The 23,452-nt window shown below is 43.2% G+C and overlaps 1 protein-coding gene across 4 annotated transcripts in view; it reads right to left on the bottom strand.

The window, feature by feature from the left end:
• The window catches only part of p2rx1 (purinergic receptor P2X, ligand-gated ion channel, 1), a 95,878-nt gene that overhangs the window by 1,886 nt on the left and 70,540 nt on the right, over nucleotides 1-23,452 (bottom strand). For 3 of the 4 annotated variants that reach the window (XM_060912855.1, XM_060912852.1, XM_060912853.1), the window contains 7 exons: nucleotides 21,899-21,983; nucleotides 21,107-21,187; nucleotides 18,367-18,508; nucleotides 13,801-13,931; nucleotides 10,528-10,618; nucleotides 10,387-10,452; nucleotides 9,894-9,989 (listed from right to left, as the gene is read on the bottom strand). In XM_060912855.1, coding sequence (XP_060768838.1) covers nucleotides 9,894-9,989; nucleotides 10,387-10,452; nucleotides 10,528-10,618; nucleotides 13,801-13,931; nucleotides 18,367-18,508; nucleotides 21,107-21,187; nucleotides 21,899-21,983 — 692 coding nt within the window. The remainder of the gene's footprint in view (nucleotides 1-9,893; nucleotides 9,990-10,386; nucleotides 10,453-10,527; nucleotides 10,619-13,800; nucleotides 13,932-18,366; nucleotides 18,509-21,106; nucleotides 21,188-21,898; nucleotides 21,984-23,452) is intronic. The other variant, XM_060912856.1, reaches the window with a different exon arrangement.

Raw genomic sequence — 23,452 nt, 5'->3', positions numbered from 1 at the left:
TCAGCCCTGTGATGACCTGGCGACTTGTCCAGGGTGTACCCCGCCTTTCGCCCGTAGTCAGCTGGGATAGGCTCCAGCTTGCCTACAACCCTGTAGAACAGGATAAAGCGGCTAGAGATGATGAGATATGAGATTCCAAGCTGAAAAATACGAAGCGCTTGAGCTGCAAACCCTTAATTCACATCAAACGTCATCATACCAAACTTTATGCATTAAAGAAGTCTGATTATGCAGGAGCTCTCAGGTGCAGCAACCAATCAGTAGCGAGATAGACTTTAATATGAGACTATAAGAGGAAAAGGGATTTAGGAGTTTTTGTGTATTTCTTGCTGAATAGGTCATTTGTTCTCAAAATTCTGTCAAAATCTAGAGAATGAGAGGTGATATCCTCATTCGCGCTTTAGCTCTTTTCAGTTATTAGCTCATCCAGCCAACAGGTGATGAGTTTATGCCATCATGTGTCCGTCCAGTGTCGTCCACATTTCATGAAAATCTCTTCTCTCTCAATTCTTCACTGATTTGTATTCTTTTTGGCAGGAAGGTAGGTCTGCGCTGGGGTGTTTATGGCTTCTACCCAAATTTGCAAAATTGCAATTAATAATGAAAATATGGAGTAATTAAGCCCTAACGAGCAATTTCCACACACATCGCTTCTTCTCTCTCAATTCTTCACCGATTTTGATTCTTTCTGGCCTGAAGGTAGGGGTACCTAGGGTGCATATACGGTAACTTCTACCCAGATTTGCTTAATTACAATTATTAATAAAGTTCTGGACTAATTAAGCCTTAATGAGCAGTTCAGCAAAAATCGCTTCTTCTCGGTCAATTCCTTGTCGTTTTGGATTCTTTCTGGCAAATTGGTTGGTATTCCAAGGGTGTATATAGGTTCTATATATAGCTTATATATAGTGTATATGGGGTGGCATGGTGGTGTAGTGGTTAGCGCTGTCACCTCACAGCAAGAAGGTTCTGGGTTTGAGCCCCGTGGCCGGCGAGGGCCTTTCTGTGCAGAGTTTGCATGTTCTCCCCGTGTCCACGTGGGTTTCCTCCGGGTGCTCCGGTTTCCCCCACAGTCCAAAGACATGCAGGTTAGGTTAACTGGTGACTCTAAATTGACCGTAGGTGTGAATGGGAGTGTGAATGGTTGTCTGTGTCTATGTGTCAGCCCTGTGATGACCTGGCGACTTGTCCAGGGTGTACCCCGCCTCTCGCCCATAGACAGCTGGGATAGGCTCCAGCTTGCCTGCGACCCTGTAGAACAGGATAAAGCGGCTAGAGATAATGGATTGATGGATGGATGGTGTATATAGCTTGCAACATTTATTGTGCAAGGTGGCTTACTTTGGATTGTTCCATCTGGACTAGATGGGGCCAGAGTGAGCTACGCTGTCATTGACGGTCAAACATACTAGACTAAGTGTGTTGAAAGGATATCCTGTACAGTATGTGTATGTAATGAATAGGAATACTGGGATACAGCAGTTGTTCTTAATTGCAAGTCTACAGTGTCCAATTGAGGTGATTTCACATTTTTTTCCTACTTTTTGTTTTCTGCTATGGGACGAAATTCCAAAATCCTCCATCCTGTAGCTTTACTGTTTCTATAATGATTGTAAAAAGATGGTAACTCTTTAATTTTGATCTCAACTGATCTATACTCAGTTCATACTGTAGCTCTGTTATGCAACTTGAGTATACCGGGTTGTTGTCAGATTAAAAAAAAAAAAGAAAAGGGATTTACTAAGACAGCCACTTACACTAAAATAACAGCCTGACAAGTTTCATGCATTAAAAGAGAAAAGAGACAAGGAAATGGTGTGTAAACAGGATGTTTGGCGTCACGTTTTGATTTTGTGACTATTTCTCAAACAATTAGTGTTAGCACTTAACATTGAAGTCACATTGATTTTCCAGAAACAGTGGTTATTAATTTGATAATTTGATAATATTTTATTAATATCAATTGCAAACCATAAGTTTGAAAAATAGATATTTACAAATGTACAAATAAAAATATTGTTACTCTATAAAAATATAATCAAAAAAATCAAATCCTATAAATCATTATCCCATATCCTAACACAGCTAGGTACAAAGCTACTTTGAAATCGCTTAGTCCTGCACTTGAACGTCTGATAGTTGTGAGGGTTCCGGAGATGGTATGAATTGGTTTTTTTTTTTGTATCCAATAGCAGATCTCTCAGTTTGTTAGATTCTTGAAGAATGACTTCTTTATAGAGTCTCTGGCATTGAGCCAGTCTTCGTTGACTGAGGGTGGATAACTTAATATGGTAGAGAGCATCATTGTAAGACAAGCTTGGTAGAGCGATCTTTAGTGCTCGACGTTGAATGGATTCTAGTTCTTCAGCAAGGAATTGTGGCAGAGCAAAGTGCCAAACCTGGCAGGCGTACTCAAGAACAGTAGACGGTTGCCAGATCTTTTGGTGGGGCGCCAGAGCGTTTCAGGATACGCAAAGCCGTTTGCTGGCTTTAGTGCATATGTCATTGATATGGATATTCCAGGTAAGGTTGGAAGAGATAGTTACACCAAGAAGCTTGAAGTGATCAACAACTTCAATCTCAGTTTCAGCCAAGGAAAGGCTCTCCAGTGCCAAAGGAGACTTAATGAAAGATATTTGAAGTTCCTTGGTTTTCTTGACATTCAGACGCATGTTGTTGTGATCAGTCCATATAGCGATGTTATCAACAGCAGCCTGGAGTGAGGAATTAGACGACCTTGAGACGACTTATTAAAGAGAAGCAGGTAAAACTTACAATATCAGGTATCTCACGATACCCTCGTGTATATATTTAAACTGACAGAAGTGTTACCCTTTAAAATTATCTCACAAATTCATTTCCGTCTGACAATTTTGCTGATCCATTTAATATCCCATATGGGCAAAAGTATGTGTACACCTGACCATCATATCCACAGTATGTGGATGTTCCCCAAACTGTTGCCACAACACTGGAAGTACATTTGTCTCGAATGCACAGGTCCAGAGTGGCAATGCCTCTGTGCATAATACAAGATGAAGAGTAGCCTGCACCGAGCCCTGACCTCAACCCCGCTGAATATTTTGGGAATGAACTGGAACGTTGACTGCTAGACTGGTCTTCTTACTCAACATCAGTGCCTGACCTCAGTAACACTCTTGTACCTGAGTGGACACACATCCCCACAGCTATGCCCCAAAATCTAGTGGAAATTCTTCCCAGAACATTGGAGACTCCATTTTAAAGCCCATGGTTTTGAATTGGGATGGTCACCAAGTGCAAATGGGTGGGATGGTCAGGTGTCCACATACTTTTAGCCACATTACAGTAGCATACAAACAAACCATCCAGTCATCCAAAGTATGGCTTTTTTTTTTTTTGTTGTTGTTGTTTTTTCTTTTTTAATCTTTTGGGATTCAAAGCAACATCCTACTTGTGCTCTCCCAAGCCCAACTGTACCACTCAAGGTATCAGTACATCTTATAGCTAAAAAGTACCTGTATATTATTACAATATATTAAGAAGAAATCCTTGTGAAGCCTAAGTGACTGCGTATACTACTTTTAGCTAGAAATAGCCATTATCCAGATATATTTTAATGTAATTTTAAAGCCACTAACAGCTTAAAAGCTCATTAGCATTAAATGTGTTAAGTACATCACTCAGACACAGGAAGTAGCTAATATGAATGTTCAGAGCCACTAAATATGCTTATTTGAGTGTGGCGTTTCTAAACTTTTGGATGCTCTATGAAAAAAACCTCATTACTTCCATCTCAGTAAATCCTTTACAATATTATATGCTCCTATCACTTTACACCATTTTATTCTGCATAAAATAATCAGCTTACATTTTAGAATATCTTATTGTGCATGCAGTTTTGTTTTGTTTTTTTTAAATCACCGTTTAAAATCATCCATTTCACTGAACTGGGAGAGATACGGTAACTGTGCTGAGCTCATTAGTTCAGCTAGATCTTCTTAACTTTGGTCATATTCATGATTACAATATAATTAACAGTTATTCCACGAAATTGAGTCGTACATGAGCTGATAGCCGACGAGACGCATAGCTCCGAGTTGGCTATAAGCCATGTACGATTAGACTGATTGGAATAACTGTTTTATTCGATCCACATTCACTGGATTTTGAGAAACGGAGCATTTTTATATTTTTTTTTGTAAATTTGATAAATAAAAACTTTATACAAAACGTACGACAAAATCATTTCCGCTTAGAATGTAAACAAACTAGTGAAATGACAGTAGCAATTTGTGAAAAATGCTATAATAACTTTTGGGAAAAAAAAGATTGTCAGGAATGGTTGGGAGACGGATGTAAGGTGTGTTTTATTAATAAAAGTGAAGACAGGTGAGCAATCCAGAACGGTCGGCAAACTCGGAAAATGGTGAAACAAGCAACAGTTCGAACGAGGCACAAACAGGCTATTGAGGTTTTTCACCTGACGTCACAGGGTCACGTGACGCCCCGGTGTCCGCCATTTTGAAGGTCAAGCTAGCTAATGTCAACAACATAGTAGCTGGTATGTTACTGTAGCAATGTTTACGTTCAGTCATTTGGATGACTGTTAAAACCTTTCAGTCCCAAGTTTTTCCTTTACTGTATTTACTAGTTTACTGTAATTATGATCTGGCAGCTATTTACACCGGATCCAGTGTAAATAGCTGCCGGAGCGCGCTCCGGCTTGCTCCCCCTCAAATTAAGCAGCGCGCTCCGGCTTGCTCCCGGAGTGCTCCGGCCGAGGTTCTGGGAGCAAGCTGGAGCGCGCTGCTTAATTTGAGGGGGAGCAAGCCGGAGCGCGCTGCTTAATTTGAGGGGGAGCAAGCCGGAGCGTGCTCCGGCAGCTATTTACACTGGATCCGGTGTAAATAGCTGCCGGATCATAATTACAGTAAACTAGTAAATACAGTAAAGGAAAAACTTGAGACTGAAAGGTTTTAACAGTCATCCAAATGACTGAACGTAAACATTGCTACAGTAACATACCAGCTATGATGTTGACATTAGCTAGTGCTAACAGCTAGCTGCTAGTATACTGCTACAACACAGACACCGACCCTAATAATACAGTTCTTGGTCATTGCCTGGTAACAGCAAATTTATAACGGGCCATGTCTCAACAGACTAAGAATTTATTTCAATGACATTTAATAACATTTTGTTTATCCTGAGGACCGAAAGTAAATGAAAATGTGAACAAACCTTAGCTGTAATAAGATGGCGACCACCGGCTCCAGGGACGACCCGCTGATGTAGGCATGTTACCCAGCCTGACACAAAATATTTGTAGGCATCCAAACTCTTATACGCTTTCAGATCAATACCTGTGTATGGCGATGGGTTTTTAACGACATAGGTATACAGATCACGTGGGCCGAAGTCAGGTAAAGACGAGGGCTTCGTGTACTTCCGTACGTCAGTGAACAATCCTGGTGGAAGCAGGTAAACGTCGTTCTCTAAGCCTGCTAACCTCAATTTTTGCAAATACCTCTCCTTCTGCTCGCCCTGTAAATGCCCTACGTCGCTGGATAGTGAAGGTGTTTTCTGCATCTCGCTCCTTTTTCTTTTATGTTTTTCGTTTGTTGCCTTCCTCGCATTCAAACTGATTCGAGCCATGACGTCCAAAATGGCGGCCTCACATGACTTGGTCACGTGGGTGAAAAACCTCAATAGAAGACTAGGCAGAATCAAAGATGAGAAGCAGGAAATCAGGGATCAGGAAACCAGGAGTTTCCTGAGTCAAAAAAGAGTCAAAAACGCAACTCAATACTTCGCTGAGTAAGTGTGCTTTCACAGTCTTTATATTGGTGCACTGATTGCACCTTAATCCTGTGCAGGTGTGAGTCGTTCACGGTGCTGTCCGGAGCGCCCGAAAGTTTATCTGATGCACGTGCCAAGGCGCACAGGTGTGGCAGATATGTTCTTACCATGAAATACTTGTATTCCATATGTTGTTGCTTTTTTTTGGGGGGAGTGTTTTCGAGTAGTTTTTATTTCGTCCTCTGTTGGTTCAGCAACACGCTCCGCCATTTTGTTTTTCTCTACTCATGGTATATGAGCACTAGTAATAGAGTAGCCAATCAGAGAGCACGATTGCTCATATCCAGTGAACGTGGATAGAATAATATAATATATAAGGACGATGTACTGACACTTTATTCCCTTTACATAGGGGGAAAGAAAAAGAACATTAAGCCCAGCAGGGTTATTAACCTCATCATGAGGTGGGTTTCAACCATTTACAATCCATCCTTTTGAGACCTTGTTGCTTTGGTTTCCATTTAACTCGTGTGCCATCTTGTCCTCTGATCATGTCCTATAGGTTTTCAATTCCAGGTTTATTTTTATCGCGCTTTTAACAATAGAAACAGTTTTACAGAAATCTGAGTATCGTCTTTGATCCATAATCAACACACTAGATCTAACAGCGGTAAAGAAAAAACTCCCTGAGATGACATGAGGATGAAACCAGACTCAAACCGCCCTTTTTATACAAGACACAGGATTGGAGGATTTTGAAGATTCTGAGATATATCCAGGAAGGACTTTTTTTTTTTTTTTGCTCCAGTATCAGCTTGGTCACAAGTTGATGATTAAGGGAGGTGTGTTAGAGCCAGACTGAAACTCAGAACCATGTTTCTATAATGCATGTACACAGACTGCCATCCAGTGGACATTGGAAGAGTGACACTAACCTTCTGTCCTAGTATGGCTTTTTGAATTCTATATAAAAGTTGTTTTTTTCTCTCCAAAAGTGCTCTAAATAACGTACAGATTTTACAACAATTTTTCAGAATCTAATTCATCAAATACATTTAAAGAAAAGGAAGTAAATATACCCAGATGCCATGCAGGCCTAGAAATTCATATATTTTTTTCACCAGCCAGCCGGACTAGTTACCTTCCAAAGTAACTCGCCAAACAGAAAATCAACTAGCCAAAATTTGTTCATGTATGAATTTTACTTCTGTCAAAAATAACGCAAAAGAGAGTAGTTACCATTGTTCATGACTAATGTGCATTTATTTCAAGACCCGAGTATTTTGATACTGTTGTTAAATACATAAATGAGAACAACACAGAGCACCATAATATAATATCAACAAATAATAATATATTGGGGCGGCACGGTGGTGTAGTGGTTAGCGCTGTCGCCTCACAGCAAGAAGGTCCGGGTTCGAGCCCCGTGGCCGGCGAGGGCCTTTCTGTGTGGAGTTTGCATGTTCTCCCCGTGTCCGCGTGGGTTTCCTCTGGGTGCTCCGGTTTCCCCCGCAGTCCAAAGACATGCAGGTTAGGTTAACTGGTGACTCTAAATTGACCGTAGGTGTGAATGTGAGTGTGAATGGTTGTCTGTGTGTCAGCCCTGTGATGACCTGGCGACTTGTCCAGGGTGTACCCCGCCTTTCACCCGTAGTCAGCTGGGATAGGCTCCAGCTTGCCTGTGACCCTGTAGAACAGGATAAAGCAGCTACAGATAATGAGATGAATAATATATTGGAAAACTTGGCAACTTGGTGTGTGAGTATTGAAAACAAATGTACTTACTATCATGACTACAGCACCCAAAATATGTCCAACATGCTTTCTGTATTTAACCATTTATGAGAGAGAAAGCATTAGGAGCTTCATATTGACTAGGAATCAACTTGAAAAAAATTAATTATTCCATAAAAATCGTATCACAGCCAAGGTCTACCCTGCTCCCACGTTTGCTTATAAGTCCTTTGTCGTTTCTCCTTCTCGTACGCTTTATCGGCGGCCTTTTTCTCCTCTTCAGACTGAGGTCACTTTTTCCCCGTCTCTGGCGGTTTCTGTACACCTTTCAGAAAATTCCACATCGCAACGTAGCTTTGGCAGATGTAGATGTAAACAACAACAAAAACACGTGTTTAAATGGGCGATAATGTGGCCACGTCTATTGAATTTAATAACGTGATTACCGCAATATTCAACGAGATGCGTTATATGCATGCGCAGTAGTGAAAAACCGACAGCCTGACTCGTACACGATGCGAGTCGGAATTCTTCGGTATTTTCCGTCCTGCCGATAAACACATCGATTAACACAGACACGGCACACGCTTAATATGTGGCGGCTTTAGTTGACGGTGTGTCTGAATCTTCGCTTCATATATATTTTTTTTATTTTCGACTAGCCAGCCGGGCTGGCTAGTGGCAGGAATTACCCGCCAAATGACAAATTAAGTCGCCTCGGGCGACCGGACCACCGCGAATTTCGAGCTGTGCCATGCCAAATCACATTAAGTATGTGAAAGCTCGACATTACCTACAGGTAAAAGTATTGGCACCCTTCATAAAACTAAGCAGACATGTCTCACATGCATTGAATTATATTAAGAGTGTGATTTTCTTTTAACACATTTTTAAATGTTTCTGGTGAAATTTTTGCAGCCCCCCCCCCAAAAAAAGAAGAAAATGCTGGTTTCATAGTTGCACGTAAACAGATCTTTCATTGCTTCTTTAGATATAGATTTGTGCAGGTGGACTTATCTCAGACTAGATGTTTAGTAGCAGAGCCCCATAGGCATCGAGTGTGGATACATAAAGAAACCCATCGAGTTGTTTTCTGGTGGTTTCAGTCCTGTGCCTCCACCATACCAATGTTAGTAATTACCAGTCCTACACACCGCCTAGTGGCCAGTGTCAGTAATTACAGTCCTACACACCGCCTACTGGCCAGTGTCAGTAATTACCAGTCCTACACACCGCCTCGTGGCCAGTGTTAGTAACTACCAGTCCTACACACCGCCTAGCCCTGTAATGACCTGGCGACTTGTCCAGGGTGTACCCCGCCTTTCGCCCGTAGTCAGCTGGGATAGGCTCCAGCTTGCCTGCGACCCTGTAGAACAGGATAGATAAAGCGGCTAGACATAATGAGATGAGATGAGACACACCGCCTCGTGGCCAGTGTTAGTAACTACCAGTCCTACACACCGCCTAGCCCTGTAATGACCTGGCGACTTGTCCAGGGTGTACCCCGCCTTTCGCCCGTAGTCAGCTGGGATAGGCTCCAGCTTGCCTGCGACCCTGTAGAACAGGATAGATAAAGCGGCTAGAGATAATGAGATGAGATGAGACACACCGCCTAGTGGCCAGTGTTAGTAATTACCAGTCCTACACACCGCCTCGTGGCCAGTGTTAGCCGGTAAAGAAATAAAACAAAAGAGGCTGGCTATGGTATAAGAAAATTCTACAACCCAGAATCAGATGGGAGCTCTGCTTTTAGGCAGTGCCTATTAGATTTCATATCCGGAGATGGACATTGCAGAATTTTGTGATTTTGTGTCCCACGACCAATTGTTGACTTTTGTTGAAAGATCCATCTATATAGCCAAATATGAACCCTCCTGGAAGAGACAACCAGGTTTTAGGTTTAAAAAAAAATCCTGTTATTAAGTAAACTATAGCAGGGGTGTCAAACCTGATCCATAAAGGGCCGTGTGGCTGCAGGTTTTCATTCCAGCCATGCAGCAGCACCCTGATTTGGCTTATTCAATCAACTGACACACCCACCCTTTAATCAAGGGTGGGTGTGGCTGCAAGTATTTGACTGTGTGAAGACAGTTCAGTTGATTGAATGAGCCAAGTCAGGTGTGCTGCTGCATGGCTGGAATGAAAACCTGCAGCCACAAGGCCCTTTATGGATCAGGTTTGACACCCCTGAACTATAGGATGCCTGTAGACCACTAGCTGTAACACAGCCCCAAAGCATCAATGATGCACCTCCATACTTTTACATCATGTGTTTGGTTTGTTCCCCCCATTTTCTTAAAGGGTTGCAAAAATTCCTGAGTTTCTAAATGTTGATAGGACGCAATGCCTTTAGCTCACTGGCTTGTTGGAATGCTTACCTCTTCTTTCAGTGGTGTGGATTTGAACTTCAGAGATTTGTAGAAATCCTTCTTTGGCACGAAATGCAGAAGAAATACATCACACACAACGGTGGCCTGAAAAAAATAAGCATCTGCGTCAGAGTTGTACACTACTCCAGTAACCACGTGCCTTTTACAACAAGCCACATCCTGATTGCTGTCTCATTTCTCAGCGCTTATCTCTGTTCAGTATCTCATCACAGGAAGCCCAGTAACTTTCCTCTTCACATAATATACCTTTATAAACTATTACAACATGTTTATGATCATGGTTGTCGTATTACACAATATCAATCATTCTTAATGCATGTTGGGTCTATTCATTCAGAAAAACAATACAATCAGCACACACTTAATAAGGAGTAGATGAAATGTGTCTGACATTTGGTTTATAAACATTAGGCGGTGCAGATGAAGTGTGTGGTGTGATTAAGGATTGCGTCCGGTCAAGATGACTGTCTGTGAAACTTACCACTCCGAAGATTCCCACTCCTGACCCTATGGCTGTCAGTGTTGGGATGATGTCAAATTTTCTTGCCTAAAAATAGAAAAGCAGTTTAGCAATGATGATTAGGGATTAAAGATGGTACAGAATGTAGGTGTGTGATCTTACCCGTCCATGTACGATGATCTCAATGTGCAAGCCAAATATCTTCATGAGTGTTCTCTTCTCTATGCCGTCCTCTGTGTAATATTTTGCCGTTCTGAAACATCAATACATCTGGCTTGAACATTAAACATTTATATGATTGTCAGCAACACGGCATGCTGTTACAGGAAAACAGTCCACGACCAGGTGCTGGGATGCAGCCTGATGTGAACAGAATTACTGTTACTGTCCAGGTTGATTATGTTCCTATAGCAGCACATCCCAGGATGTTTTATTCCTCTTATACCATAGTATTTGCCAAGAATTACAAATGTATTATTTATTAGTTAATAACATCATTATCGGGGCAGCCATGGCCTAAAGGGTCGCAGGTTCAATTCCCTGTCCTGGCAGGAAAATCCATGGATGAAGTGCCCTTGAGCAAGACACCTAACCCTTAACTGCTCCCCAGGTGCTGGGTATGTGTGGGTGCTCACTGTACGTCGCTCTGGATAAGAGCGTCTGATAAATGTCTGTAATGTAACATCATGTTTTTAACCATTTATAGTTAATTTAGTATTGTTGTTGTTAGCTCCTTTGTTGTAACCTCTAGAAAGAATTCCTCACCTACCTCTGTTTGTCAGAAATATGAAAAATAAACATCCTTTTACAGAACACTTCTCCATATCATTCCATATATTTCTACTATAAAGGTCAATAAGTGTCTTAAAGAAGACTTTTTAATTAATTTGTAACCAACAAATAATTATATTCTACCAAAGTCAAGTCAGCTTTCTTTCTGTAGCACAATTAAAAGACCGCAAGTGTCAACTAAAGTGTTGCAAAGAAAAATCAAATCTGTATAAGATTAAGATAGAATATAGTCCTGGGTATGACTTTAAACTGCAACCGGTGGTGAGTCTCAGGTCTGGGATGACTTGAGTATTGGGGAAAGTGTAGTTACCCCTTAATCACCATTGCTCCCAGGTCCGCTCTGACCCAGAGTGGTAGCACCTGCCTGGATTCCAGCTATGGGTTAAATAGTACATCACCAATAAGGCACTGGCAGCAGGGTGCTTTTCGATTCAATGTGGCAGATGAACTCAACAGGGTCAATGGCACATCACCTCATGGCATGTGGAAGAGCCACTCAAATGGCCAATGAATGGTATCAAGTCAGTTGTCACTGTGGGGCAATTTCCATACCCGTCAGGTCTGTAACACTTTTGTGCACTACTTGGCATCAGGTCTGGAGTTCCAGAGAGAGACAACATGATGGGGACATGACATCGTTTGTCTTACCTTACTGTGCAAGGTGCTTTGTTAGGAGAGGAAAATAGGAAGGCCCTGTGGCGATGGAGTAAATGCAACGGAAATTCTTCGATCTTGCCAGACTCAAGTCCTCAACCAAAACTCGGCAAATGTGTGTGAGAACTGCTGTACGCAGACGAATCTGCATTTGTAGCAACAGGTTTGGACAACATGCAGGAAATCATTCACCACTTTGCCACAACTGCAACCCTGTTTGGATTGAAAATCAATACCACAAAAATCGAATTCCTGTACCAACCCTCACCTGAACCACAGGCAATGCCAAACTCCATTGTTTTGGTCAATGGAACGCCTCTTAGGAGTTCTGAGAGTTTCATCTACTTAGGCAGTGCAGTTACCAACACAAACTCCTCAGACTTGGACGTAGACCACCGGATTCAAGCTGCCACCAAAGCCTATGCTGCATTACAAAAGCAACTGTGGTCTCACGACGACATCAAGAGAACCACCAAGTTGAAAGTATACAATGCTGCTTTTTGCCACTGAATAAATGACGCTCTACCATCAACACTTCAAGAAACTGACCAACAACTCCAACACCTGCATCAAATCCTCAAAATAAGATGGCAAGACAAGGTCCCCGATGTAGAAGTCCTCAGGTGAGCCAAAACAATAAGCGTGGAAGCCCTCATCACAGCCTCCCAACTTTGTTGTGCTGGACACATGCCTGACACGTAACTATCCAAAGCCATTTTCTACGGAGAACTGAGCCTAGGAAAGAAGAGACAAGGAGGACAGAATTTGAGCTACAAAGACCTCTTGAGGAGGAACATGAAGAATGCTGGAGTTATCGATCAGACATGGGAAAGGGATGCCTTGGATAGAGCAACATGGTGAATTATAGTTTTAAGCTCAGTCTTTGCAATTGAAGACAAGCATCAAAGGGAGTATACGAGAGCTCACAAAACCAGACATTCCATAGCAGCTCAACCAGGCCAATCATGCCACCACTGTGGATGACTCTGTTGCTCTGGTGTGGGCCTTTGCGCATCCTAATGAAGCAGTCATCATCGCTAGTGATGGACAGAATAACATTAAAACAACACAATTAAGAAATCAAATAGATTCAATAATAAGACAGTGGAGAGAGACAGGAAAAAAAAAAAGATTCTTAATAACAAAACAAACACAAATAGGTAGCCAGATGATGGAGACAATACAAGGACTCAAATGGTTTGGAGAATAAATGTGTTTGCAAATTGGATTGAAGAATGTCTGACTGTTGTGGGGAATGACTTTATAAACAAAATATTCCACAAACATGCACCAAATTAATATTTACTATTTAATCCAGGGAGTTAACGGTTTGTGAGCATTGACTGAAACTGGTTTGTGATGTTAAACTGGTAACAGGTTAAAATTTGTGATTCTTAAAGCTTGAGATGAGTGATGGCTCTCAAAAAGGTGAAAGTTTATATAATTGCAGCTGATCAAGGCACAGTTTGTGGCTTTTTAAAAAAATTACCCATCTGTTATCTATACCACTTATTCATCAGGGTCATGGGGGAAGCTTGAAACAATCCCAGCTGACTTCAGGTGAGAGGTGGTCACTGACCTGTTGCAGGACTAACACAGAGACAGACAACCACTCAAACTCACGGGCAATTTAGAGTAGCCAGTTGACCTAATCCAGACATCTTTGGACTAAAGAAACCAGAGAAAACCCACACAGACATGACGAGAACATGCAAACTCCACACAGAAAGGCCACAAAGTTTGAACCTAGAATCTTCTTTCTGTGAGTTGACTGTGCGAACCACTGCACCACTATGCCACCCTGACTTTTTTTTTTTTGTATTATAAAAAAAGCTTCTCAAGTTATGTAGTATTATAAAGTCCAAAGCTCCAAAAGCATCCAGCCAACTGAAAATGCCTTGACAAAACTGTCAGCTCAAAGCAAAGAAATCAACTGATGGATCAGTTGCCTGCAAAATGTTTGATGTTCATCTTGCTTATGTTACTCACCTGAAATTGTAGCCCTTTGACGCTGCTGAACTGTTTCCATAGAGGCCTTCAAATCTGTACTGGGGTATGCATTTTTCAATACGATAGTCCAGATCACACTCCCATTCAATGAGAATCCCTATTGATCCACCCTGTCAGCAATTAGAACAGATTTAGATTTTCTTTCCTATTTTATTCAGAATGTATTTTTTCTTAATTTATGATTTTAGCATGTTCACACATCTTTCAATTCTAGACAGGTTCAAGTTTCCAGTTTATTTGTATTGCGCTTTCAACAACAGACATTGTAGCAAAGCAGCTTTACAGAAAATGAAAGACTTTAAACATGTCCTAATTTTGTCCGTAATAAATTTTTATCCTTGATGAGCAAGGCTGTGGTGATGGTGGCAAGGAAAATCTCCCTCAGACGACACAAGGAAGAAACCTTGAGAGGAACCAGACTGAAAAGGAAACCCATCCTTATCTGGGTGACAACAGATAGTGTGATTTTTATAAATAACTTGTTCTTATAACAGTGTCCTATATAGTCACAAAGTACAATGGTGCAGTCAGGAAATTCATTATAGTTTTAGCATGAAGTCCATTTTGTTGACGTTCTCAACTGTTCATTGATGGAGACTTGAGTACAAAACTGTTCATGACAACTGCAGTCCTAAAGTTATCATGGCAATTGTAGTCCTCAGCCATTGTAGCAAAACTGTAAGTGTCCAGAGCCATCTTCTAAGAGTTTCTTTCGACTGTCCATATGGGGCCGTCCTCCACAGGAGCAATGTGGTGAGACTCCAGCCAGACGTAGGGCATCAGGATGGATCAGGCAGGTTCGAAGGGCAGAAGAGGTCAGCACCACAGATGTCTCAGGTTGTGATCCAAATTCTATTTTAAGCATCGAAAACCTTATAAAATGACTTTTAAAAAATATTCTTTTAAAGAAATAAATTACAGTTTGCAGACTGGTCAAAGTATAGAAGTTGTCAATACTGTGCTTTTGCTGCATTTGAAGAAACTGGGAATCTGATTTGAAAATCTATTTTTATCTTAAAATATTTTATGTTAAAAAAACTGGAACTCATTGCCTCTGACTAGTTAACTATCTATTACCTTCTTACTTTCACGTGTTATTTTCTCTGGATTTACTTTTGTTGTACATTTGACTACTTTTACATTTCATACTAAAAATCTTATTCACTGATTTTTTTTAATTACTACTTGTTTTGGACATACTGCAAAGAAATGTCAGCTTTATTTGAAATATGGGGCTCGTATGCGAGCGCTTGGTGGCCGGGCCTTTGCCCATAGGGCCCGGCCGGGCTCAGCCTGAAGCGGTGACGTGGGCCCGACCTCCTGTGGGTTCACCACCCACACCGGTAGCCGTAGGGGGCCGGTGCAGTGTGGATTGGGCAGCAATCGAAGGCAGGGGCCTTGATGACCTGATCCCCGAACACAGCAGCTACCTGTTGGGACATGGAATATTTCGCTGGGGGGGAAAGAGCCTGAGCTTGTGCAGGAGGTTGAGAGGTACTGGCTAGAGATAGTCAGGCTCACCACCACGCACAGCTTGGGCTCCGGAACCCAGCTCCTTAAGAGGGACTGGACTCTCCACTTCTCTGGAGTCGCCCATGGTGAGCGGCAACGGGCTGGTGTGGGTTTGCTTATAGCTCCCCAGCTCAGCCGCCATGTGTTGGAGTTTACCCCAGTGAACAAAAGGGTCGCCTCTCTGCACCTTCGGATCGGGGAGAGGGCTCTTGCTGCTGTTTGTGCCTATGGGCCGAATAGCAGTATAGAGTATCCGGCCTTCTTGGAGTCCCTGGGACAGGTACTGAGAGGTGCTCAGACTGGGGACTCCATCGTTCTACTGGGGGACTTCAACGCACATGTGGCCGACGACAGTGACACCTGGAGGGGCGTGATTGGGAAGAACGGCCTCCCCAATCTGAACCCGAGTGGTGTTTTGTTATTGGACTTCTGTGCTAGTCATGGTTTGTCCATAACGAACACCATGTTTGAGCATAGGGATGTCCATAAGTGCACGTGGCACCAGGACACCTTAGGTCGGAGGTCGATGATTGACTTTGTTGTCGTTTCATCTGATCTCCGGCCCCATGTCTTGGACACTCGGGTGAAGAGAGGGGCTGAGCTGTCAACTGATCACCACCTGGTGGTGAGTTGGATCCGCTGGCAGAGGAGGAAGCCGGACAGACCTGGCAGGCCCAAACGTATGGTGAGGGTCTGCTGGGAACGTCTGGCCGAGCACTCTGTCGGGGAGGTCTTTAACTCCCACCTCCAGGAGAGCTTCTCCCAGCTTCCGAGGGAGGCAGGGGACATTGAGTCTGAGTGGACCATGTTCTCTATCTCCATTGTGGATGCGGCTGTTCAGAGCTGTGCCCACAAGGTCTCCGGTGCCTGTCGTGGCAGCAATCCCCGAACCTGGTGGTGGACACTGGAAGTAACGGATGTCATCAAGCTGAAAAAGGAGTCCTGTCAGGCCATGTTGGCCTCTGGGACTCCTGAGGCAGCTGATGGGTATCGGCAGGCCAGGCGTGCCGCAGCTCGGGCAGTTGCGGAGGCAAAAACTCGGAACTGGGAGGAGTTCGGTGAGGCCATGGAGGAGGACTATCAGTCGGCCTCGAAGAAATTCTGGCAAACCATCCAGAGCCTCAGGAGGGGGAAGCAGTACTCTGCCAACACTGTTTACAGTGCAGGTGGGGAGCCGTTGACCTCGACTGGGGACATTGTCGGGCGGTGGAAGGAATACTTCGAGGATCTCCTCAATCCCACAGTCACGTCTTCCATTGAGGAAGCGGAGGCTGATGACTCAGAGATGGACTTGTCCATTACCCAAGCCGAAGTCACTGAAGTGGTTTGCAAGCTCCTCAGTGGCAAGGCACCGGGGGTGGATGAGATCTGCCCTGAGTATCTCAAGTCTCTGGATGTTGTGGGGCTGTCTTGGCTGGCATGCCTCTGCAACATCGTGTGGCGGTCGGGGACAGTGCCTCTGGAGTGGCAGACTGGGGTGGTGGTCCCTCTTTTTAAGAAAGAGGACTGGAGAGTGTGCTCAAATTATAGGGGAATCACACTTCTCAGCCTCCCCGGGAAGGTTTACTCCAGGGTACTGGAGAGGAGAATTCGGCCAATAGTCGAACCTCGGATCCAGGAGGAACAATGCAGTTTTCATCCTGGTCGCAGAACACTGGACCAGCTCTATACCCTTCATAGGGTGCTCGAGGGTTCATGGGAGTTTGCCCAACCAGTCCACATGTGCTTTATGGATCTGGAGAAGGCATTCGACCGTGTCCCTCATGGTATTCTGTGGGGGGTGCTTCGGGAGTATGGGGTTCGGGGCTCTTTGCTAAGGGCTGTCTGGTCCCTATACGAATGGAGCAGGAGTCTGGTTCGCATTGCTGGCAGTAAGTCAGAACTGTTCCCAGTGCATGTTGGACTCCGTCAGGGCTGCCCTTTCTCACCGGTTCTGTTCATAATTTTTATGGACAGAATTTCTAGGCGCAGCCAGGGGCCGTAAGGAATCCTGTTTGGGAACCACAGGATTTCATCTCTGCTTTTTGCGGATGATGTTGTCCTGTTGGCTTCTTCAAACCAGGACCTTCAGCATGCACTGGGGCAGTTTGCAGTCGAGTGTGAAGCGGCTGGGATGAGAAAAGGGTGGCTTGCCCTCTCCAGGTTGGTGGAGAAGTCCTGCCTCAAGTGGAGGAGTTGAAGTATCTCAGGATCTTGTTCACGAGTGAGGGAAGGATAGAGCATGAGATCAACAGGTGGATCGGTGCAGCCTCTGCAGTGATGCGGTCGCTTTACCGGTCCGTTGTGGTGAAGAAGGAGCTGAGCCAAAAGGCGAAGCTCTTGATTTACTGGTCGATCTATGTTCCAACTCTCACCTATGGTCATGAGCTTTGGGTAATGACTGAAAGAACAAGATCGCGGATACAAGTGGACGAAATGAGTTTCCTTTGCAGGGTGGCTGGGTGCTCCCTTAGGGTGAGAAGCACAGTTATTCAGGAGGAGCTCGGAGTAGTGGAGGAGCCGCTGCTCCTCCACATTGAGAGGAATCAGCTGAGGTGGCTCGGGCATCTCTTTCGGATGCCTCCTGGACGCCTCCCTGGGGAGGTGTTCCAGGCATGTCCCCCTGGGAGGAGGCCCCGGGGAAGACCCAGGACATGCTGGAGGGACTATGTCTGTCGGCTGGCCTGGGAACGCCTCGGTGTTCTTCCCAAGGAGCTGGCCGAGGTGTCTGGGGAAAGGGAAGTTTGGGCTTCCATGCTCAGACTGCTGCCTCCGCGACCCGGCCCCAGATAAGCGGATGAAGACAAGACGAGAATATCGTGAATATAGTTAAACTGATCCAATATTATATGCTGGAAAGTAAACTAGAAATATACATTTTTATAACTTACATACTGTACATCATATATAATATATTAATAGAAGGATTAATAATATTCAGATGGGTTGAGGTGAGCATGACTGGCAAGTATCGTAAGCTTTTTAGCCATGAAACATCAAAACAAAGTTCTGAACAAAGCCTGGTGTGTGTGTGTGTGTGTGAGAGAGACCTACCACTTGAGCTATCTCTGAGAACTTGAAGCCAGAGAGGTTAACGATGTCTCGGAGTTTGAAGATGGGACATAGTGGATACTTATCCGGGTTAAACAGGCAGGTTTCGAGGTACTTTGAATCCACCTTTTCCACGAGATTACTTCTACAGAAAGCCAGAAGGAGAGAGGCAGAGTGAAAGACCACACAGCTTTCACTGGGATTTTACCTTTTTATTTGAGTTGATCTACCAGTGATCCAGTACTTTGGCTTAACCATGGTTAGTATTGATGTTTCACATAATTCATAAGGTGTCAGGGTCTCCAGTTCAATCCTAAACTCATGTTATTATCTGTGCAGTGTTTCTGTGCAGTGTCTGTGTGAGAACCAGTGTGTGCATCATGCCCTATTGATGGACTGGCATCCTATTCAAGGTATGTTCCTGCCTCAAGCATGGATACGCTATATGGCCGAAAGTTAGTGAACGCCATACCAGATGTGCTTGCTGAACATCCCATTCCAAAGTTGGCTCCTGAATTCCTGTTATAACAACTCTCATTCTTTTGGAAAGACTTTCCACTAGATTTTGGAATATAGTTGTGAGAATTTCTGTTCTTTCAGTCAATTGATTTTAGGAGAGAACGCCCATGTTCCACTTCCTCCTAAGTGTTTAGTGGGGTTCAGGTCAGGGCTCTGTACAAGCCACTCAAGTTCTTCCACTTCAAACGTGGTAGAACATGGCTTCATGGAGCTCACTTTGTACACAGGGGCATTATCATGCTGGAACCAGTTTGGTTCTCTTAGTTTAAGTGAAGAAAAATTGTAATGCTTCAGCATATAAAAACATTCTATACAGTTGTAAGGTTTGGAAAGAACCACATACGGGTATGATGATCAGGTGTCCACAAATTTCTTTTGGCCATATAATGTATACACTGGGTCCACTGTGACTCTGACCAGTATAAAGTGCTTACTGAAGATAAATGATGATCAATCTTACATTTTATTCAAGTTTATAATAAAAATCCATCTTATTGTCATTGTTATTCAATCTCAAACACTTGCATTTACAATTAGAAATGTAGTTGATCATCACTTGGACTAAACCCACCTTTAAGTATAGGTGGTATTTTCAGATAAAGTGGATCCAGGGTCTATCCCAGGAAAACTGTGCACAAGGTGGGGATACACCTGGATGGGATGACGGTCAACCGCAGGGCACCATGCACACACAATCACACAATTTACATCGAAGGAAATTTATCCAAGCACCAGTCATAGCGTCAATCCACTTTTTAGCCAGTTTTTTGACAGTGGTGTAAATTTGGAGAACTAGGTCTAACATGCACAGAAACTCCACACAGACAAGAACTCAGGATCCAATTGGGGATCCAGAATAGTATGGGTATCAGCTGCTTATTTTAATCTCAAACACTATAACTTATGATTTGTTGTATTTTAATTTGGTTACTCCATTTCACATTCAAATCCTACACCTCTCCTCTGACCCTTTGGCGTATCAGCTATTTGGTACAACATTTAACAATTACCTTGGGCATATATTTATAGAAATTCAGACATCCTTTTTTAAAAATATGTTAGAATGGGAGCTCTGGTGCCAAGAGTTCAAACCTTGAAACTAAAGTTACACACCAAATGTCTAACATGTCATAGTAGATTGACTACATTTGGAATAAGTGTGAAATTGGGTCTGCTGTTGGGTTGGATTTTTCCCCCCTTTAAACCATTATTTTAGGCCCCGGTCACACTGCCCGAACTTTGCTGGAGCGTTCCTGGAGCGGTGAAAAAAAATTCATCACCGCTCGTAACCGTTCACCACCGTTTAACAAAAGTTGGTCCCCGTTAAAGCAACGCCGTATACGCTCGGCCACCGCTGATGTTTCTCGAGGGGCCCTCCTACCGCTCCGAAAGTTTTGAGCTGCACAAAATATTGCGAGCGGTGAGGAGGGGGCAATTTTCCGCCCCGGCAAAGTTCACCCCCGCTCCACCAACGCCCAGTCAAAGTTTGGCACTGCTAGACGCAAGTTCGTGGATGCTTGGGTCCGCTAGGCCAATGCAGAAATCTTGAAAGCTGGACCACCTCTGCTTCGCCAGCGTTGCCCGGGCGGCGATTAAACGTTGCACAAACTTCGGTGGAGCGGTTGTAAGCGTTTTACGAGCGGACACGGGGTTGCTGGAACGGTGTCGGGCGTTGAAGCAGCTATCCATGGCGGCGATGAACTTTGGTTTGGCGTTGGTATAGAGGTGTCGGAGCGGGACCAGAATTTGGCTATAAATACGGGGAGAAATGGACCAGGAGCTCATTTGGAATCGAGCTGCCGTTGAGTTCAGACCTCATCTATATCGAATTTGCTCAAAGTTACAGTAAAACTGTATCACCATGGATGCTGAGAGACTTCCTATGATTGGTGCTAAACCAACTTTATACCCCTGCCGAGCCAAAGCCCGCATGCGCAGAACGCCGCTATACCAATGCTCGCGTCACCGCTAAACCAACGCTCGCTACCGCTAAACCAATGCTAAAGCAACGCCGGCTTCAGCGGTGCACCGCTAAGCCAACGCCCGTGTTTTCGATTTTTTTCCCATTTTGTGCTCGGTGACGAGCGTTGTCGAAATTCGGCCCCCCCTCCCTACCGTTCAAGGAACGCTTCAGCAAAGTTCGGGCGGTGTGACCGGGGCCTTAATCCCTGAGGTGCTTCCCGCCTGCACAAATACATTCTCAAAGAATTACTCTTGACATTACCTCACTACTCCAAAATCAGGAAAGGAGATGGAGTTTTTGATGAATAGTGTAAAATTCTCAGCTGCTGCCAAAAGTGGAGGACTTGGTGGGGGGGGAGAAAGAGAAAAAGAGACAAGTGGCTAATGTCATGGAGTTGTATTCAGATTTGACAATTTAAGTCTAACAGTTGCGTCAATATTTATGCAAGTGTATTCAGAGTTGGATTACACAGCTACTTTAATAAATTTTCTTGGCTCCCCATTCAGATTATGCAAGATTGCCAATTTTTTTTTTCTTGAGTAGATGCTCCAGAGACGGTGGTTTTCAATAGTGGCTAATTAACCACCTTTAAACTCAAGTACTGGCCAGTAGGCACAAAATAAATGGGGCCATGGATAGAAAATGCAGACTGATGAAGGAAATAGCTTTTATTTTTGCTGTCAAATGTAATATCTGGCATGAAGTCAAAATCAAATGAAAAATTAAAATGACTAATACAGTGATATATGAATGAGAAGATTAAGAACCATTGAAATAAACCTCTTACAGGAGTCTAGTACATTTCAGTATGAGTAGTATTTGTAACTGTGATGTTTCTTTTGGTTTACACAGACCCAATCCCACACGCATAACTCTTGTGTAACTCTCTGAAAAGTAAAGTCTGTAAATACCGATGTGAACAGTTTCTGCATCACATCCTCAACTCTGAATACAAACAGATTATCACACAGTAAAATGCTGTGTGTTGTATTTTATTATGCGTTTCAAATAAGGCTCTATTTTTAAAAGGAGGTTTCAGTGGAGAAGTCTTACTCTGGTAACACGTGGTCATTTTGTACAGGACACCAGCTTATGATCTCACAGGTGGTTTGGTTCAAGCACTTCCCTGTCATGCGCCCTAGGAGAAAGTGAGTATTGTATCAACAAGAGAGAACGTAAATTCTGGTGGATTAGAGCACCAAAAAGTTCAGCTTTATGCTTGAGGAGGCAAGGAAAGCAACATTAGGAGCAAAAAGTGCATAGGATTCTTATATATACACAGCTGGTAACATTGTGAGACAGAGTATCATCCTAATCTCCTTATGGCGTGGCGTTTTTAATCAAACCTGAGAGGGTAAAGGGGGTAAACTCAGATTTTAGATGGGTCTTTGGTATGTGATTGTTAAAAACAATGGACACCCATCATCCATAAACCAAACCATATCTTTTCATTCCTGTACTCACATCTATAGTATTAACTATTTACAGGCCTCCGAGACATTCAGCCAAAGTTTTTCTGGAAGAGTTTGGTGAACTGTTGTCAGTCATTTGCTTAGAGCTTGACTGTTTTATTATATCTGGGGATTTTAACTTGCATGTAGATAATCCTGAAAACACTTATGCCAGAGAACTACTTGCACTTATTGACAACTTCAACCTAGTACAACATGTACAGGGGCCGACCCACTCTCATGGTCATACCCTTGACCTCGTTATCGCAAAGGGTCTTACTGTTTCTACTACTGTTGTTGACCTGGCCTTATCTGATCATTTCTGTGTTTTCTCTGATGTTTCTATGTCTCCTCACATTCAGAACAGCTCAACGACTATGGGTAGGAGAGTCATAAATGACAACACGTGTTCTCTTTGAGCAAGCTCTCTCACGGATCTCAACTAAAATGTCATCATTTTAATTTAAATATGACCCAAATTATGGATGATATTGCTCCATTCAAAATCAAAAGAGTCAATGACAAGCAGAAAGCACCATGGAAGCAATACCCAGCTGTTAAATTGCTAAAGAGAGAATGTAGAAAGACTGCAAGAAAATGGCACAAATCTAAACTTCACATCCATTATCAAATCCATAAAGAGATGCTTTGTAATTATAATTATGAAACTGGTAAAGCAAGACAGTCTTTCTTCTCCAACATCATCAACAGGAATATGAACAATGCCTGTGTGCTATTTTCAGCAGTAGAGAAGCTAACTAATCCCCCACCACAATTAGCACCTGAACTTCTCTCAGTTAATAAATGCAATGAGTTTGCATCCTTCTTCAAAGGTAAAATTGATAAAATACGGCAGAATATTGTTCATAATATATCTCCGTTGCAAATAATTGAAAAACTGCAATCACCAGTGACACAGACAGACAATTTCAACACAATGTCAGAAGTTTGTTTGATTGATTACGAGACTCTTGAAAAAACTGTACAAAATCTCAGTTCCTCAACATCTGAATTGGACATTCTGCCCACCAACTTTTTTTTAAGTCTGTTCTTCACCTCATAATTACAGATGTGCTTCAGATCATAAATACATCCCTAGAGACTGGCATTGTTCCTGTGTCCCTGAAAAAAGCCGTTGTAAAGCCCCTACTTAAAA

Source organism: Neoarius graeffei, chromosome 28, assembly GCF_027579695.1.
Source record: "Neoarius graeffei isolate fNeoGra1 chromosome 28, fNeoGra1.pri, whole genome shotgun sequence".
Lineage (NCBI taxonomy): Eukaryota > Metazoa > Chordata > Actinopteri > Siluriformes > Ariidae > Neoarius > Neoarius graeffei.
The sequence above is the reverse complement of the archived record's forward strand: the minus strand, read 5'-3'. Positions and strand labels throughout refer to the sequence as shown.